This window comes from Pyrus communis, chromosome 14 (assembly GCF_041283825.1).
Source record: "Pyrus communis isolate YQ-2024b chromosome 14, ASM4128382v1, whole genome shotgun sequence".
Taxonomy (NCBI): Eukaryota; Viridiplantae; Streptophyta; class Magnoliopsida; order Rosales; family Rosaceae; genus Pyrus; species Pyrus communis.
Window position 1 is genome coordinate 9,255,633 of NC_142578.1, and position 19,444 is coordinate 9,275,076.

Below are 19,444 nucleotides of genomic sequence, written 5' to 3' on the forward strand. Positions count from 1 at the left end.
CTGAGATGCAAATTGTATTTCAATAATTTAATCAAGAAGTTGGAGGACAACTATTACTCTCTTTTTTTTAACTTATTTTTGGGTTGCGTGTAAAACTGTTTGTTTGGGGAACAAGGAATATATTTTACAAAAATAAAAGCAAGAATTAATTTAAAAAATTGTTTTGTCGAATGATAGATATTTTATATTAGGGAGCTTGGGGATTCAAATTTACGATGTGATGTACAAACGACACTTACTTCCATCACTGTAGTAGAGGACCATTTGCAAGAAATTAATTAATTGATGGAGGTGCAAAGGAACATGAGCACGAGATCGGCACCAGTTTTGTCATTGCAAACAACGATTTGGGGAATGTGTTCTGGCAGCCCATATCACACACTCACACACTACATTACACTCATGTCATTGCTAACAACAATTTGCTGAAACCAAAAACTAAATCGAAATGACTATTCAGTTAAGTAGTTTTTTTATTTTTTATTCGGTTTGGTTTCAATTCGGCTTGGGTTTAATTTGATTTTTTAAAACTAAAAATTGTTTTTAAAAAAAAAATGAAAAACACCCTCCGCTTAGTCCAATTGTGACCAAAGAACCATCTTTAAATCATCTAAGATTTAGTTGTGTAATTAAGCAAATGCGAAGATGTGCAGTGTATGAAACACCAATTTTCTTTTTCTTTCTAGCATTTTATCCAACACCATGAGGCACACAAATTATGATAAGAACGTCATAAACAACGCCTATGCCTATGCAAGAAGCAATTGAAAACTTCACCAAGTTCCGCTTAAACAAGTTGCTTGGAGAATTGCAACTTTTTAAATCCCCTGTAACTGAAAATCTCAGCTTAAAGTTTACTCGTCCAAACTTTACCTCTAAAATTAACTGAATCCCTAATCCCTAATTCCCAAATTCATATATCATAAACAGACCTAGTAGCCAGCTACAGACACAGTGACTTACCTTGGCAGCACCGTGAATCAAGCTGGACGAGGGGGGCTGTGGAGGCAACAAGAGGAAGCTCGCGGGAGTTACAGTGAGGTGGGCGATGTCTACATCGAGAAGAGACGGTGAGGGGGAAGAGGTGATTTATGTTTCTCCTTCATGTCAGGGCAAAGACCACGGGAATAAGACCAAGTCCCAGGAAACAATTTCAGTAGAAAATCATTCCCTGCCAGGGTTGTCTCGAGGTCATTGAAGCTAACGTCCAATTTGAGCACCAAATCGAAAACTGCATCTCATGTGGAACAACGATCAAGTAACGAGCAACAAGCGCACAACGGATGTCGTAGAGGGTAACGGACGTCGCAGCGGGCAGCGGATATTGTAGTGGCAACGGACAGATGACCGACCACATTGGGCAGTCATAGCATTAGGAACGTAGTAGGATGGCATTACGCAGTAAGCAGCAGTCGCACCAGCAGTGCACAGTAGGTAGTGCACGGCAAAACTTCAAGCAATGTGCAGCAAAACAACAAACAATGTGCAACAAACAGCGACGATAGCGGGCAGTGGTAGTGCACAACAGACAGAATGTAATGCGCGAAAAAACAGCAAACAATATGCAACAAGCAGCGGCAGCAGCAGGCAGTGCAGTGAGAAGTCACAGCGGCATTGCAGGTTGTCGTCACAGCGGCAGTGCAGTTTGTCGTCACTCAGGCAGGGCAATTTGTTGTCTTAGCAGCAATGCAATGAGAAGTCACAGCGATGACAGTCACAACAGCAATCGCAATGGGTAGAAATAGTGCTGAGAGCTAGCAGCAGACGCAGAAAACAGCCACAGACAGCAGTTGTAGCAGCTGGTAGCGAGCAGGGCAGGAACTAGTCAGCGGTGTGCAATCCAGTGCAATCTAGAAGTAGCGGGCAGCACAGTCCATAAGCAGCAAAATCACAAAAGCAGAGTGCAAGTAACAGAGTAGCGGAGGCTGGCAATAAAATGCACAGAAAACAGTGGCAAACCCAAATAGCAGGGAGCCGCCACTGACTGTACAAAACCGCAGATGGAGACAACACATGAACTTGAATCGCAGAAGGCAGAAACTGAAGATGATGCAGAGAAACGACGCGGAAGTCCACAAATGTTGGTACCTGCAAGAAAATATATGTCAACGAGTATCACAATCGATATCTCGATCAATTTGCAAAGAAACCGAAGATTAGTCGAGATTGTAAACGTACCTCAACAAGTGAACGACATAAAGTAGCACTGATCGTCCAAGAATAGGGAAACAGAAAAGAACGTCTTGCGATTTAGGGGTTGCTATTTTGGCCAATTTATTGACTCATGATGGCTTGAAGTTCAAGCAATCAGTCAATAAATCCGCACAATATGAGGAAAGGAAATCCTCTTGCAAGTCAAAGGGAATCGGTCGAAGAAATTAGGAAAAGAAAAAATCGAAGGAAATCAGTAAAAGGAAAATTTGATCAGAGATGAATCAGGAAAAAAGGGAGAGAAAAAACAATTTGAGAAACACAAACACAAGCAAAATAATGCAGGTTGAATTTGCCGATTTGTTGTCTAAGCTTCAATTTGGGTTCACGATACGTTTCCAAAAAGAGCACAACGCCCTATTTTGAAGTAATTGTTTTAACGTGACATAAGGTGGATTTCGGCCATCGCATGTCGTTTAGACTCCTAAAACTGCATTTTAAAGTTCGGAAAATTTTTTGAACTTTTCGCTTTACGTCCATTTACTTTGATTACATTCCCTAAGGCTCCCTACATTCTCGAGGTAGTGTTGAGCCATTACACACTTTGTAACTCACCACATTCCTGAGGGAAAAGCTAAGTCTACTAAAGCCTTATGTTGCCATTTGTATAAAGGGTGTACATCTTAGCCAAAAGAAAAAGGCGTCAAAACAAGCAATTGCATATCATCCATCTCAATTAGCTTTCGTATGCCTCTCCATTTATTTCACATTAATGGTGGTACCTTATGTAAGCATGAAATCACTTGCTAACCTACTTTGAGGGTGACTTCAAATCACAAGTTCATGAATCACATTTCAAGGCTTACAAAGTCAAAAGACATTATGCAAACACCCTGACACTCATGTTCTTCATCAAGCTCATAGAGAATCAACAGGTACAATAAACACGTGTTGACTCATCACCATTAAAGCCAAAGACCATGCACCACGCGAAATTCCTTGTGGTCCTATTTCATTCAAGACCAAGCCTCGAGGGCCTTGAAGAAACTTCAAGCATGATTCAAGATCAAGTGTTCATCGCTCTTGAATTGAGTTCTATGTTGAGAGACTTCAAAACACTGTGAGCAAAGTACATCCACTACTCAGAGGGGCTTCAAAACATGCCTTCTTCAAGTGACAAGTACATATATACACCGCATCTTGAAGTGGGGGCATTTATAGGCATAAAAAGTTTGGTGAGATAAATACTCACCGACACACTAAAATTTTGACATGTTAGAGTTTACGTGGTGTGCATTGTATCTCTCACAAATGATACACATGCCACGTGACTCATCAAAACTGAATGAGTCATCAAGAGTGACACTCGTCAGGATTTACGTGTCGTTGATCTGGCTATATAAGATGGCTTACCCACTGAATTGGTAGAGGACTGCATAACCACCTAGGAAATCAAGTTGTAGGAGGATCCAACCCACCACAACCACAAACATTTTAGCCGAATCAGAGGGCATAGCCTGGCTTGAGAAGGAAATCCATCAAACATGGGTGGTTGCCACAAAACTCAGCACATCCGAAGCAGCTTTCCGAAAAGCATAGCAATACCCAATGTTTTACCAACACTTAATCTTGTGTTGCGTTTTTGCCTTCACCACAAGTTTTTTCCTATTATCGTTGTGTTGCGCTGTTCAGGAGGCGTTAGAGGTGTGTAGTGGCACAGGGTTCCGAATTTCTGAGGGCCCCAAAAATTTTTATTCTTCTATACCTTACATGTGAGTGTAAATTTTTAACAAAAAAAAGTTTTTAATTTAAAAGAAAAATCATCATCATATGGTTTTATCTATATTACAATTGATTAAGTGTAGCTTATACATTTTTTTTTTTTAACAAAACGTGGAGCTTATACTTAATATATTAATTTTCTACTTTTCTCTAGCAATAAAAAATTTGTGTATTACTTTCTTCTACTTTTCTTAAGCAATAATAACTTGTGTGTTAATTTCTTCCATAAACACAAGCATAATTCCATATTTCTCTTTTAGTTGTGCTCCATTTTTCATAGATGGTAGTGGTGCAATTTGGGTTCGGCCAACTTGAACTCACCCATGTCCACCCAAATTTAAACCTGAACAAGTGGGTATTTTTCTTAGTTATAATCCACCCCAAACCCAACCTAACTTCAACCCGGTCATTTATTGGGTTGGATTGAGTTGATCCTTTGATCGCCCATGCCCTACCAGATTTATCAGCACAGTCTAACCTGATTATAACCCAAATGAACTAATGCACATATTACACCCAAGTCCAACAACCAACAACCAACAACCAACAACCTTTATTATATTTGGTACAATTTTATTTATAAATATAATTGATAGTGCTGAAGCTTTTGGCATTGGGATTTCAAGTAACACTAAACTTGATTCTATTTGGTAATTTGTAGGTCCTCATGTACTCTGTTTTAAAGGATTATAATGATAGTTGTGAATATATAATATACAACTAACTATTTTTTTTATTTAATGGGAATGCAAATTGAATTTGGATAACAAGACTTGACTTCGGTGTTTGTTTATATTTGGATGTGAAGTGTTGCCTTTTTTTTTTCTTTTCATACAAGCTTTGGTATTTTCTTGTATTTTTAATTCAAATTTTGCATGGTTAAAATTTGCATAGTTGGTGTAATTTTTAAGCGGATATCAATTTGTGTAACTAAATTGAAGTTTTGATTGATTTATGGTGAAGTTAACTAGTTTTGATGCTATTTAAAAATTATTGCAAACTAATTGTAGAGGATTAAACTAAAAAAAGTTGGGCAATCCAAACCTAACTCAAGTAAACTCAAACCCAATTAAACCCGAATCCAAATGAACCCGAATGAAACTTAATCCGAACCTGAGCCCGAATCACACTTCTAATAGATGGACCCTAAATCATGATTTCATGGCAATTAGAAATTATTCAATTAGTAGAGTAAGATGCTGATTTCAATTAAGTTTGATTATTAATTGTTGAACTTTGTACGAATATATTGTTCAATTTTTTTTATTTTAAAGGAGGGCCTTTTTATTAAATTTGCACAGGTCCTCAAAATATCAAAGAGAGCCGTGACCCTATTGTGTTTGATTTGCCATGATACAGTGACTGTGTGATCGTACCTTGTCATGTTACAAAGTTCGGAGTGACAATGTCAACGTCAAGCATCGGATTCGAGTATGGCACCGACGTTGGGGAAACTCTTCGATGTCTGTTTCGATCCTGGTTTACTCGTTTGCGGAATTTGTATCTTGGTGAAGAGTCACCATGCCACTTACAACTTGAGTAATATCAAAGCTGTGAAAATAGGGTTGCTGAGTTCGCAGATAGACACAATGCAATCTGCACAAACTATATTCCATTCAAAGATAACAATGTTGCAAAGCTTACAACATTCACAACACAAAAAAAAAGTAAAAAGGAAAACGACATCCAAAGCTGCTTTGAAGCACAAAGAAACAAGACTTCTTGAAACCAGTTGAGAGAAGTCATTTTTTTCACCCCCCTCAAACTCTCACACTTGCTTTTTTAACTGTTCCTCTCTCCCAAAACCTATCTGTATAATAACCCTACTGAAAGTTGTGGTGAAAGAGGACGAGCACTCATTTTAAACCCGTCTCGTCGCTCCTTTCTTCCCCAATTTCCATACTTATTTTTTGACCTACGTTCTTCTAAAGCGCCTATGCAGATCCCAATCATAAGTAATGCAAGGGAAAAAAAAAAAGGACTTGTTTCTTCTGGTCTGCACTCGGATAGCTGCACAATTCTTACATTCCGATACCAGAAACTGTGTAAACCTCTCCCCTTTGTTTTGATGAGCTTTCTTCCTTTCTTATGCTAATGAGTAGCTTGAGACTAAGACATTTGCTGGAGAAGCAGAATGGATGTAGACAAACTCCATGCTCTTTCCCGCCGGTAAAGAGTTGATCCACGATGGGAAAACATAGGAATTTCCGGCCTTTGTGAGGCCCCAAATAGGACCATAAAGTTTTGAGACGGAAAGCTTGAGGTTTGTAAGTGTCTTGGCAGACTTGTTGGTCACAATTGCGGAATATCTGTAGTAAGTCACTCCCTTGGAAATCCAAGAAGTTGTTTTCCTCTGCGATATTGCAATTGGGCTCGATGATGGAGCTGCAGTAAAAGCCACTCATTTTAGATCACTTTCCGACCACGCATTTTAACATAAAAAGGAGGCTGTGAATATAAACAAAGTTTCGTAAGAGAAGCTATGTAATACCTGGAGTAGCTGGAGTAACTTTTGGCACTGGAGCTGCTTTTGGTTTAGGCAGTGCAGCAGATTTCGGTTGAGTGGGAACCACTGCAAGAATGTTCAATAAATCAATTACCATTAGACAAAAAAAAAAAAAAAAAAAATGACAAAGGCTTAGAAAAATTGAACACAGTCAGTATATATACCTGGTAGGAGCTGGTTATACCCACCATGGCCGGCATGTAAGCGTGCCAATATACCGAGAAGAGGAGCATTGTTGTAAGTAGCAGGCTCTGTCTGTTCATAGTTGTCTCTCTGATCAGCAAAGTTGTCGTAGGCATCAGGTCCACCGACGATAGCGCCAGTAAGCAGATTGGGGTCACTAGCTTTCCGGCTAAACCAAGTGGCATAGCCTCCCCTGCAGGTCACAAATGATGAGTCCTTCTTGTAGGAAACAATTGAGGAAGCCCTGTGGTGAACTTGTTGAGGGTAGTTGTTTCCGTATCCCACCATGTAACTAGTGGCTCTTGGGTTGTCTCCTAGAATGTAATCCACCTGAGCATTTTAACAAGACATAGGATCAAACTACATGCTTTGACAAAGTACTAATGTTTTGGATGATTCGATAAGACCATGTTTTTGGATGAATTACCTGAGATTTGGCGAAAGATAGAAGCTCATTGGGTGCCACATTGCCAGAAGCACATTTTAATGTTCTCCTGGAAGTTGTGAGATAGTCGGAGTAGACAGTGATCAAGAAGGAGGAACTGGTGACAAACTGCATGTTATTCCACCTCTGGCGGTAAATTAGTCCACCGGGAGTCTTCCGTACATTCCGGCTGCCCTTACCAACGCATGAACACATGAAGTACTCAGCCTTCTGTTGGTACTTCTCAAAGACTGCTGTATGACGACCAGCTTTACCTTGCATTAAAAACTGTCAATCAAGAAAACACAAACCAATTAGTTGTCTCCCCACTATAAATCTAATCAATGCAACTTACAATTCACTTATAAAAAAACATATATAGATTGTCAACGACCGTTTGGTCTAGTGACACAAAGTCTTTGCTTTATCAGAATTTTCTGAATTCAAATCTCATGGACGATAGTTGTGAGGAGTACCTTGGCAACAAGGGTTTGGACACCCGAATACTTGACATCCCAACTGAACTCGGTCATTCCCCAACCGGTTCCTCCCAGGGAATCACCATTCTTTCCGAGGTAGTCCAAGTAGTACTGGTTGTTACTTGCCTGGAACAACCAAGCAGCAGCCCATAGCAACTCATCCTGCACATAACAATAATAAATTTCAACACCCCACCAAAATTAGATATGAAATGGAAATAGCATTATGGGCTGTTCTTGGGCCTGAAATGAGAAAAGCCCAAAACGGGCCCAATAACGTACATTGTAGCCACTGATGGACCGGTAGTACTTTTGGGCCACGGTGATGCTGCTGTCATATTTACCCCTGTACTTGTCCGCAAAATCAAACAGCTGAGAACAAAACAAGTGTCAGTGTAAGATCAGTGGTTTTTGAAGTAAATTAAATAAAAAAATGAGGGTATTAAGGGAATACAATTATGCATGTGCATGGAAAGGAAGGAGGTGGGGATTGTGCGGGTGTGGTAGGTGTACGATACCACCGACAAAAGTCGCACGTGAAAGTGCAAATAGCATTCATACTTTTCACGGATTGGCTACAAGTGGACGCGTTAGATCTGATTGTATCGTAGGTTCTGTACGATTAAGCAGCACAGTCCCCGTGATCGATGGGCAGATATGCCCCCCCAGGATCCAAATTATGCGCCGAAAACTTTTTAACTTTTACCCCCCATTTAAGCAGACGAGCATATTTTTTATATGGAAAAGATGTTTTATTCAAACACCCGCGGACAGTACATGGACAGCAAAAAAGATATTCACAATCCAAACGACAATATTAGGAACTAACGTTGAAAGTCTATGTGGGAGTGGGACTTTGGGATTTGTACGATGTGTTATCCACTCAATATGTCAAATTAAGCTATTATTTACTTGTCATAATTATAAAAAGTATTTGTTAATCAATTAAAAATGAATCCGAAGTTGTTCTCAAATTTAAGAGCAACCACATTTGTGTCACTTAACACTACGATTTAATGATATTTCTCTTCAATTGTAAGTGAGAAGTTTTAGATTCGATTCTCGTCAAAGATGAATTTAAACCATATGATTGTCAGCCTAGTGTGAGGCTAAGTCTACCTTCTTCTCTTACTGTAGATAATATTATTTGTTCACAAAAAAAAAAAAAAAAAAAAAAAAAGCAACTACCTTTGTTGCCAATTCATACCACATAATAATTAATATTTCGGTTAAATATTAAAATTATCTCTTTTACTATTATTACTGATATGAATTTTTACATAAAACAATACAATATACAAACCAACATGGTTAACCATGTGTAAAATTCATTGCCAACCCAACCAAAAGTACCAACTGCCAGCCGTTGGCATTAAAACGGCAACGTCCGGCCTAGGGTTTATAAATTCGATGCTAAAAGTAACGTACGCTGGGCTGTAGCAAGTAGCAATGCCCAGACTGACAAAAAGTAAGTCGGAACCGTAACTGCCTAACAACTACGACAGTTGCCTATCATGCGCCGGTCCCGCGCCAAAAGCATGAGACCCGAAGTATGTACCATGTACTTGTCAGCGGCTCGATGCCGCACATGACTAACGTACGCCGGTTGAACCGACAATAGTATTACCGGTCCCCACCACAGGAATACACTATCTTTTTAGACCAACGGACCAAATTCAAGTTAACATACTCTAATCAACTTGATTAAGCTAAATTTAATTACGATTAGTTTAGGTAAAAATGTAGAAATATTGTAATGAGACGGACCTGATAGGCGTGGCGGAGGAGTTCACGGGAGTATGCGGGGTTGGAATGGCGGAAGACAATGGAAGCAGCCGCCATGGCGGCAGCGGTTTCTCCGGCGAGATCGGACCCGGGATTGCTGGGGCTGATCTTGTATGCCCGGCGGTTAGTGGTCATGTCCTCCGGTCTTTGCCAACAGTAGTGGTCAGTGTTCCCATCTCCGACCTAATCATAAAATTAACACAGTAAACACAAAAGCAATAAATAAAAATCAAATTTTGGAAATCGGGTTGGTCAATAAATCATTAAAAAAACACAAAATTATGTTTTTTACGAAAAGTAAAGCATATAACTTTAGTTAGGGACAGTGGAAAAGTTGAGAAGTTGGGGGGAAAAGTACCTCTCCGTAGAGGACATTGGGTTCAGGATGAGCTTTGATGAAGTAGTCAGTGCCCCATTTGACAGCCTCCATGGCATGGCCGAGCTCACCGCTTGCAGCCATTTGCTTGCCGTACTCGATTATACTCCAGGACATCATTGTCACTGTGAAGGCCATGGGAAGCCCAAACTTCACATTGTCACCTGCATCATAGTACCCTCCCACCAGATCCACCTGAAAATTCCAAGCCAAAAGTTAAATTTTTATGAAAAATAATCAGCTGGGTAATTTTACTGCAACATTTTACCATAACCCAGTTGGGATTTTAACTGAAGAGTTGAGCTTTTATGCAAAATGATGAACCCAGTTGGGATTTTAACTGAAAGATTGAAATCTTTATGCAAAATGATGAACTGGGTAATTTGACTACATCATTTTACTACAAAACCCAATTGAGATTTTTACTGAATGAAGAAGTTACCCCATTGGCCTTGCCATCGTACAAGCCAGAATTGGATCTCCAAGTGACTCTCTGGTTGCGGGGAAGAAACCCAGATCTCTGAGCTTCAAAGAACAGAATGCTCTTGCTCAGAGCCTGCCCGTAGTCATGGCCGGCCAAAGCAAAAGGCAAACAGAGCAGCAGAAGCAGAGGAGCCATGGAAATTACCCTCACAAATTTCTCCATATCAGCAGTAAAACAGTAAGAAGATGGAAGCTTTTTCTTTGCTTTGAAGCTGTAAAAACACAAAAGAAGAAGGCAATGTGTGGTGGTTTATCAGCTAAAATTTCTGATAAACCAAGAAGAGGGAATTGGGAGAGAGAAGTGGAGGGATTGGGAATGTGAAGGAGCACAATGGGCCTCTATATACTGTAGGAGGAAGGAAAAGTACAAGTGCCCAGAAATTAGTATGGACCCAAAACCAAAATTTTGTTTTTTTTTTTTGTTAATTTAATTTAATTATTTTTGAATAATTTCAGATTATTTCTCTTTTCGAGGGGCTGAAAACGGTTGAGAAAAGAACAGAGGCATGTGGGTGTTCCCGGCTCTCTGCTGGGAAGGTCGCTGTGTATTTATTGTACGTGTGGAATGGAAAAAGTTACTGCATATTAGCCTATTAGCTCTGGTAAATGAGCTGTGTTAGTCTTGTTTTTGTATCATATTTATTATTTTAATTATTCGTATCGTGTTAAATTTTTTATTTTAAAAAATTCTTAAAGTGTTGCATTTATTTATTTATAATTAAATCACGACTTATGTGCAGGTCACTGCGACTGAGAATTACCAAAACAAGAAAGGGGTTGGGTAGCTGCAGTTGAAGAGTCAAAATGGTTTCAGTTTGCGTCCATCGGGCTGTCCCCACCATGAAATGTCCATTTTGCCCATGGTTTTTTTTTTTTTTTTTTGTGAAAGTTGTTGGTCTTTCTGGGTACTACAGCCATTTCCATAACTTGATTTGGTAATTGCGTGGCGGAATGTTATTGGATCTGGCGAGGGAGTTTGAAAATCGGTTGACCCTTTGCTGAACTTGAATCGATGGTTTTGTTCATTGGTTCGATGAGTATTTTTGCATGGGGAAAAATGAAATTTTACCGATTTACCCGATGAAATCTCCATTGTCTATAGTCTTGGTAGCAATTTTTAGTACTTTCCTAACCGCCGGATATTTGTGCTTTGTCTCACCACATTGATCATGTTTTTGCCTATTGCCACATCAAGAAAGAGCAAAGTTTTACAGCAAGTAGGTGATTGGTAAGTATGGTCACTGTCCCAAAAATTTCTGTTAATGTTGTCTCATTGCTAGGTGACTAATCATCGTCCTGATACTTTCTAGATTTTTAAATTAAAAATGACGTCCAGATTTGCCTAGACACTCGCCTAAGTCTCAATTCTCACTTAGACAAAAAATAAATAACTTTTATTTTGCATTATATTCTGATACTTTATAATCTATATGTTATTATATTTTGCAATTTATGTATCTCAATGCAATTATGTATTTTTTAGGTATAAGCATATACTTATTTATAGGATATATAATAAATTTACTTAAATCCGCCTAGTCCGCCTATGCTTTCGCCTAATCACCTAGACACTAGGCCCCTGCCCACTGCCCAACTAGCCAATGGCGTAGCCAGAAATTATTCGGTGGGTGGGCTAAGTTAAAATTATTACTACGAAATCAAATTTTTAATCCTATGTTGCCTACATAAAGTTATATAATAGTAAAAACTTGAATGTAGTAATTTGAAGCAAGGATTTTATGCTATGTTTTCTAGGTTTCGAGCTTTCAAAGCTTTCAAAGCTTTCAAGTGAATAAAATAAGGAACCATTTGTGGTATGGAAGTTTTAATTTATTACTATTAAATATAATATTGGTTAAAGTGATGAGTTTATTTAACATTTATTAGCTCTTATTATTCTTAAAAACAACCTTACTAATAAAAAATTTCATTTCTTAAGTGGAATATGACAATTAAAAATCATAAATTAACCCAAAAATTAATATTTTTAAGCTTGATCGAACCAAACTCTCCCTACGCCATAGCCTAGGGGAGCCTTGTACTTGGCTCCGCCCTTGCAACTAGCGTCTAGCATCTTTTAGAACATTGAGTATAGACCTTATATTTATCAATGTCATATTTGTGTGTTTATGAGAATTTTTTTCGCATATAGAAGTTGTATTCTCTCTAACATAAAGGTTAAAAATCAATCGACTTTAATTGAATTTTCAATAGTTAACTTTGTTTATGTCATGTGAATCATGATACATATTTTTCATATATATGAAAAAAAGAAAATGAAATTTCAATGAGGTACCTTAAAGCTAAAACTATTCATGGTTCTCAGTCCTGTTTAATAATGTTTAGAAACTTCCTTATCTTGAGTTGTACATTGACATAAATGTGTAAATTCTCAACAATTTACACGATCTTGTTTGGATTAGTTTCAATTCCAAGTGACGATAAAACCAATGAATCATGCCAAGCAGTGCAGTTTAGCTCGGGTTCATGCTAAAATGCGAATGTGATAAAAAAACCAAACCAACCCCAAAACTATTTATAGCTCAAACCAAATTGAACTACATTTATCCGAAACAATAGTACAAATGGTTTCTTTAATTTTGTTAAAGTTGAGCAGGTGCATAAATCAGGGAAAACTATGCATTATTGAGAAGGAATGTACCAAATAGTTTATAGAGGTGAAGAACTTGTCAATATATCTGACAGAAAATCTACACATATTGATCAATAATTTGATAGCATATGCATGCTTGCCGAACTGTGAAAGTGATTGAGAGATTGCAGGTGGTTTGCTGTCAAGTCTTGATAATCCATGTGAGGAAGGAGCATATCATGCATGGACTTGGATCCTCTCCTGAGCCTAAAGAGAGGATCCTCCTGATCAAGAATTGTGGGTAGTTGGATGAAAATTTAACGGTTATAAGACTATAAACAGGGAAGTCCCTTTAAAGTTGTAATAATTATAGCTGTTAGATGAAAATCCAATGGCCCACAGTCCTTGGTCATGAGGATCCTCTCTTTGGGCTCAGGAGAGGATCCAAATCCTATCATGCATGTACAGACAGACAGAGACCCAGACTAGTTGGAGAGATTGAACAAATATTTTAGGGTTTCATTTTTGCATTTATTTTCTTGCAGTATGTCCATGAAGAAAACCTGTATTACAGTGGGGATATCCGTGTGCTTTCGGAATTTGAATTAATGTCTAGCAAGAAAAAAATTTTAAATTTTAAATAAATTGATTTGAAATGAACTTTTCTATTATTTATGAAAATCACTAGCACGCTAAGTAGTATGTAGAATTTCAGATTTTAATGCAAAATAAAATATTGTTTGAGATTGGTTTTATGAAAAAAGCAAGAAGAAACCTAATAATTTGAAGTTACAAAATTGCCCTTATACACATTCTCAAACCCTTTAGCCAAGCAACTTTCTTAAAAAGGAGGGATGCCAATTGTCAAAAAAACATAAACACTAACTAGATAGTCCTAACTATAGAGGAAACCATCGATTACTATATAGTTTTAATAAGGTCTAGTGATTTAACAAGCTCCATGACTAGTTCCACACAAATTTTTGGCGGTCATTCATTTTGTTTTCATGTGCAACTGATGCTAGTATATTTTCTAAACCAATATTACGTACCAACACAATACTCAACTCCTCTTTGCAATTTAACGTCACTTCAGAAATAAGTAAAGTCATTTAAACTTTGTCTCAACAATACAAGCTCAAGCGATCCTTTTCTATTAGGGTAAACCAAATGACCTCAACATACTCTAAAATAAGTAATGCACATACAAATGATCAATATTTACTTATGCGTTCTTGTGTGACTGATGCTAGTAAAGTTATAAACACAAACTAGAAGTTCAAGTCGAGAAGGACTTGCATCCACATGAGCTCAACCCTTTCACTATGAATCATTAGTAAAATTAGAGAACCAATGACCTCTCCATCTCCATATAAGGTCTTGAGAAGGGTAGAAATGTAAAATGGCAAGGATATCAAGGGCAGGGAAGGTGGCGGCGTGGTTCGACCTGGTTGGTGTAAACATGATACCCAAGAAGATTGACCTGTAACCGAGATTCGAATGCCCGACAACCCGACAAACAACACTCACCACCATTTAATGATTTATTTTCTCCCAAGAAAATACATTTTATTTATTTACTTACCCAAGAAAATACAAAAAATTCAGTTTATTATGCCACCGACAGTACCCGGTAAAATTCTTAACTTGCGTTTACACAAGCGTCAAAACGACTGGGCATTTCCTGTCATTTGTCCTCAAAAATCCAAACGATGCCCACTTTCGTGGTTGTAATTTTCCAAAAATTTTCACACTTACAAAATTAAGGAAAATAATATTAATTAAAAAATATGGAAAAGACAAAAAAATAAAAAAAAAGGTCAAAAAAGAGACGTCCCATTATCCAATGTCCGGGGGCGCGCTTCATTTTCAACCGCAATCAACGGTCTCAGCCGAAAAAGGGTTTATATTTAATTTTTTGTTCGCCTTTTACTTTTCTAAAAGTAATTTTTAAAAATTGAGGGAAAAAAAAGGAATAAACGAGACATCAATGGGACAAAGAGGCACAGCCTCCGCAATAACCGGCCGGCGACGGCAACCGAACCGGGATTTTTTCAAAAGTTCCCCGGAAATCAATACCTCCACCTAAAACACCTCACCTCAGTAAACCTCACAACCTAATGCAGCAGTATATTTGGTACTGACCATTATAAAAGTTTGTAGTGTGTATCATAATCAGCTGATCCGACTTAAACTAGATTATCATAACTAAATTCGACCAAGATTTTTTATCGTTATGGTTGTTGGTCGGTGAACTTAGAAATACTTAGACTGAAATTATTAAGCTGAACAACAATTTTAATATTATGTCCTATAAATCACAAACTCGTCTCTGTTAAAAAAAGTCGGAAATTTTCTAATAAGCTCATATATCATCTATATCGGGATTTTTTTACCATCATATCTTTAGTATGAATAGTGAAACTAGCTCGCTCGCTATACATTCCCATTTTTTTTCTGTTTTTCCGGTAGTCATAAAGTTGGTATTGCAATACGCACACCGAGCACATATTTTCTTGCTCAATGTTTCAAGGGTTGTGTCTAATACATAGATCTGTGATCCAAGCTTCAAAGCCTCCGAATGCCCTCTAAAGTCCAAACGCAAGCTTCCTTCATGTCATGAATCTTTGGGCATAGTACTCTAAAAAATAAGACTGTAAGACTGTCCCTAGTTAGCTTATGAAGTTTTAGTGCGTTAGGTGCTCTCTTTTTTTAAAATTCAAGTTGTACACTTCACACTTAACAGTTCACATTGACTAAGTTGAGAGGTTTTGGAGCCTATCATGAATTCAAATTAAAATACATGTATTGCTCAATAACCAACTAAGTTTATGGAGTGTTGTCAAACAGTTTATATCAATTGTGTCGATTAACAGTGATTATGCAACGGTACTGAGATGACGAGATATTTAGGTTAAGTTGCACAATGAATTAGAATTTAGCTTATTAAACTAATAGAACTGCCACAATCAAGTATCAAACTCATTATGAATAAAGTCAAATCTAATGAGACTGTATAATTATAATATGAGAAAAATATCATGGAATTGTAGTACTAGTGACGTAATTAATGGATTACTTATTTTTGTTGTTTGGCATATTGAAATCGTAAGTTGAAAAGGTAAATAAACCTAAGTGAATTATCTTAAAAAGAGATGGGAATTTACGAGGATAACATGTGCAAGAAGGGCTAACACCCTGTTTGGCATTGAGACTCTCTAAAAGCAATATTCCAAACCCTTTCACACCAAGATAATAAGACCATAAAATATGAAGGGAACAAAGCAATGGCTTATTGGAACCAAAAAATTCTCTTACTAAAAGATAGCCACTACTTAAAGAGTACCCGCTATTTCATATCACCGTAGGGTATATCTAGCTAGAAAACCCTTGAAACTACTACGGTTTAGTGTTATTATTCTTCATTTGTAAGTGAAAAGTCTTAGATTTGATTCTCGCCAAATGCGAATTTGAATCATATTATTGCTAGTCCATTGTGAGGCTTAACCCACCTCCTCCCCGTAGTGTAGATAATATCGTTTTAAAAAATAAAATAAAATAAAATAAAATAAAATACAACTTCAACGAACATAACAAGGCTGTTGTAAAGAAGTTCCACATGGATTCTAATTAATTTTTTCTCTGGGGTATAAAGGAAGGAATTTGAGGGTTTACTGTAAACCAAGGGAGATTATATTCACACACCCCAAATTACTTCTCTCATATCTTTTTAATTTTTTTTAATACTTTTTTATCAAGTGGTAGTGGTGTATAGAAAATATTAAAAAATGAAAAGGGTGTGGGAGAAGTAAATTGGGGGACTAGGATTCTTTTCCCTGCTCTTCCCATCTCCTTTCATCCCTTCTCCTTACATTCTCTTTTTGTTTTTCTCTTTTTATAAAAAAATTAATATAAGATGTTGACGTAGCTTAACTGTGACTATTCAAATAAGAGGGGAGGGAAGGGGAGGGAAAAAAAAGAGAGGAGAGAATCCTACTCCAAATTGGAGTGTGTGAATATAATCTCTCTAAACCAAATGATAATATGAGGATTAGTAGCTCAATTCTTTATAAGGTTATGCAATGTTTGGTATTTTCGATGTGTGACATTTCCTTCACATCCTCACATGCATCTTTATGACGAATTTTTCAAGCCTATTTAGACAATACAAATTGAAAGATGTTGAGCACATGTGATCGTCGAACTTACAGGTGTCATAGGGAATCAAATTGGACGCGAGGTATGTACTCTATCACTAAGCTATATGAATGTCACGATTCTAGTTAATTATTTTCGACGTACTAAATTATATAAGTTAGTTGAGATTTTCCATATGTACTCTCAAGTTACAGATGCCATGGGCCACCATACTCATGAAGAGCTTTCTTTATAATTGTTCTGGTTGTTGGCACTGAATTTCTTCTGCTTGCGTGGTTGTTTGGATTGAGAATCACACAAATTTACAAAACCCTACATCATGAAATGATCAAAGGGCCTCTTTACGTCAAAAGACAAGGGTGGTTTGAATTGTGTTTATATCTGGTAAATGGCCGGTGAGAATTTAAATCTTTGTTGCTTGTTCTTGTATCTGTAAAGTGTTCAAACGTCACCTTCTGCTGCCGTTTTGAGAGTCGGCGATATGTTTTCTTCTCGTTTTAACGCCTGTAAATACAACAATTCTATAGCAAATTAAACGGGAACACGTGTACAAAATAATATTTGTCTTAATGAGTTTAGTGTTACAATCTCTTTATAAAGTTGATCCTCTGATTCGATCCCTGAAAATGTAAAGTATGTGTGTTACTGATCCAAGGGTTGTGATGACTTGATCTTGGATGAATGGATGTTACGAGGTTTTGGCTTTTGGCGATGGAAGAATTGGCACGTATAGTTGTGCTTGATGATTATACTCTAGGATGATGAAGAATGCAAAGAGTTTTCTGAATCTTCTAAGTTTTAAGAAATCTGAGGGTTTGATAGCTTTCAGAGCTTCAGCGTCTAGGTGAGAATGATTTTCTAGACCTTTTCTTTGTCTTGGAGCCTCTTATTTAGGGATGTGCTATCCACTCACCCCATTTTACTTTTCACACACCCCTTGATAATTTTTGTTCATTGATCTTCTTCAATTCATTCGATCTGACGACCGAAAATTAAAAAGGTGTGTGAGAAGTAAAATAGGGTGTGTGAATATTACACCCCCTTATTTATAGTCTTTCCACAAGATTTGCCTTCGAAAGAACCAAGACTTGGTTTGTGACTTGGTTCGTGATTGCTCTATCAATTAATATTTGATTTAATCCAATAAAAATCAAATAAATCAATCTTCTTAAATTGACATTTTCATTTGATTTAAATTTAAATTAAATAATTTATCTAAACCAAACAAATCCTTTCCGTCAAGCGTTGACATGTGTCTTCTTGATGACTCGTTCGGTTTTGATGAGTCACATGTCATGTGTACAATTTGTGAGACACATGCATGGTACATGCCACATAAGCCTTGTATGTCAAAATTTAATACGTTATTGAACATTTATTTTCACCAAAATTTGCATGTCTACAACGCTGTTTTTGCTGCTTTATCCTCTGTTTTTTTTCCCTACCCGCTCTATCTTCCATCCGATGTTCTTCAACCCCAAACAAACACCATTCCCCACCTTCTCCTTTACCTAACTACCTCACAATCCATCCCCACCACTATCTTTTTCAGATCCACGAGCTTCCGAAGGGAAACATACACCAGATTCAATTCCCATTTCCATTACTCCTCGCCTAACCGGCTTGCCGGATTTTCGAGACTAAGAGAGTTGTGGCTTTGGCCTAAGCAAGGGTATCTTGCATACTCCCTTAACCTAATTTAATCCCTGAATTATCACATCAGTAAAAATTAGGTTCTTAAATTATTTTTTTCAGAAAAAATTAGTCATTGAATTATAAAAATTTGCCAATTACATCCCTAATATTAGATTTGAAGCCACTATATTAAATTTTCTGTCAATTTAAGTCATGTGATACACATTGGAGAGTAGATTGGTAATTTTCCATAAAGAAATAGTGTATGGAGTTAACTTTGGAGGGTAAATTAGATGTTAGATTCGCAACATATATGAAATGTTAAGGGCTTATGGGTGAGAAAATGGTGGTATTACACTTTAAACTGTGTCAAGCAACTTAAGTTGGTAAAAAATTGAATAAAATAGCTTTTGAATATAATAGTAGAGATGAAATTAGCATTTTTAATGAATTTAGGGACTTATTTTTTTGAAAATTAATTCAAAGACCTAATTTTCACTGAAGTGATAGTTCAGAGACTAAATCAGCATTTCACACTTTATTTATTATGTTTGGATGTACGTGCAAGAGCGTGTAAAGATGAATCGAATTTGTTGAATCTCTTTCAATGCGACGACTTAAGTGATTAAATTCAATTGTGGTGTAATTCTCGGTGCGAATTTGAAGTTCTTGTGTTGGGATGTCTTGAACAAATTAACCACTCAGTTATTTTCGCCAAAAAGATAAATAATAATTGACACAATTATACGCAAGCAAATGCACTTTATACCCGCAATACACCAATTTCTTGCTTTTGATGCAAGAAGGGTCGAAAAAGAGGATCCCATTCCCCATAAGTATGGATAGAGAGAGTATAGGTGTGTCGCTACCCTAGCAACTAATCCGCATG

At 37.2% G+C, this 19,444-nt stretch overlaps 1 protein-coding gene across 1 annotated transcript; it reads right to left on the reverse strand.

Annotated features, from left to right (window-relative positions):
* Positions 1–5,530: 5,530 nt before the first annotated feature.
* On the reverse strand, positions 5,531–10,768 carry LOC137712991 (endoglucanase 6). Its single transcript, XM_068452215.2, has 9 exons — positions 10,129–10,768; positions 9,669–9,881; positions 9,293–9,493; positions 7,808–7,897; positions 7,523–7,687; positions 7,050–7,334; positions 6,604–6,952; positions 6,425–6,505; positions 5,531–6,318 (listed from the first exon to the last, which is right to left on the reverse strand). Exons 1-9 carry the CDS (start codon positions 10,330–10,332, stop codon positions 6,020–6,022), a joined length of 1,887 nt encoding a protein of 628 aa, XP_068308316.2. The 5' UTR covers positions 10,333–10,768; the 3' UTR covers positions 5,531–6,019.
* Between the last annotated feature and the right edge of the window lie 8,676 nt (positions 10,769–19,444).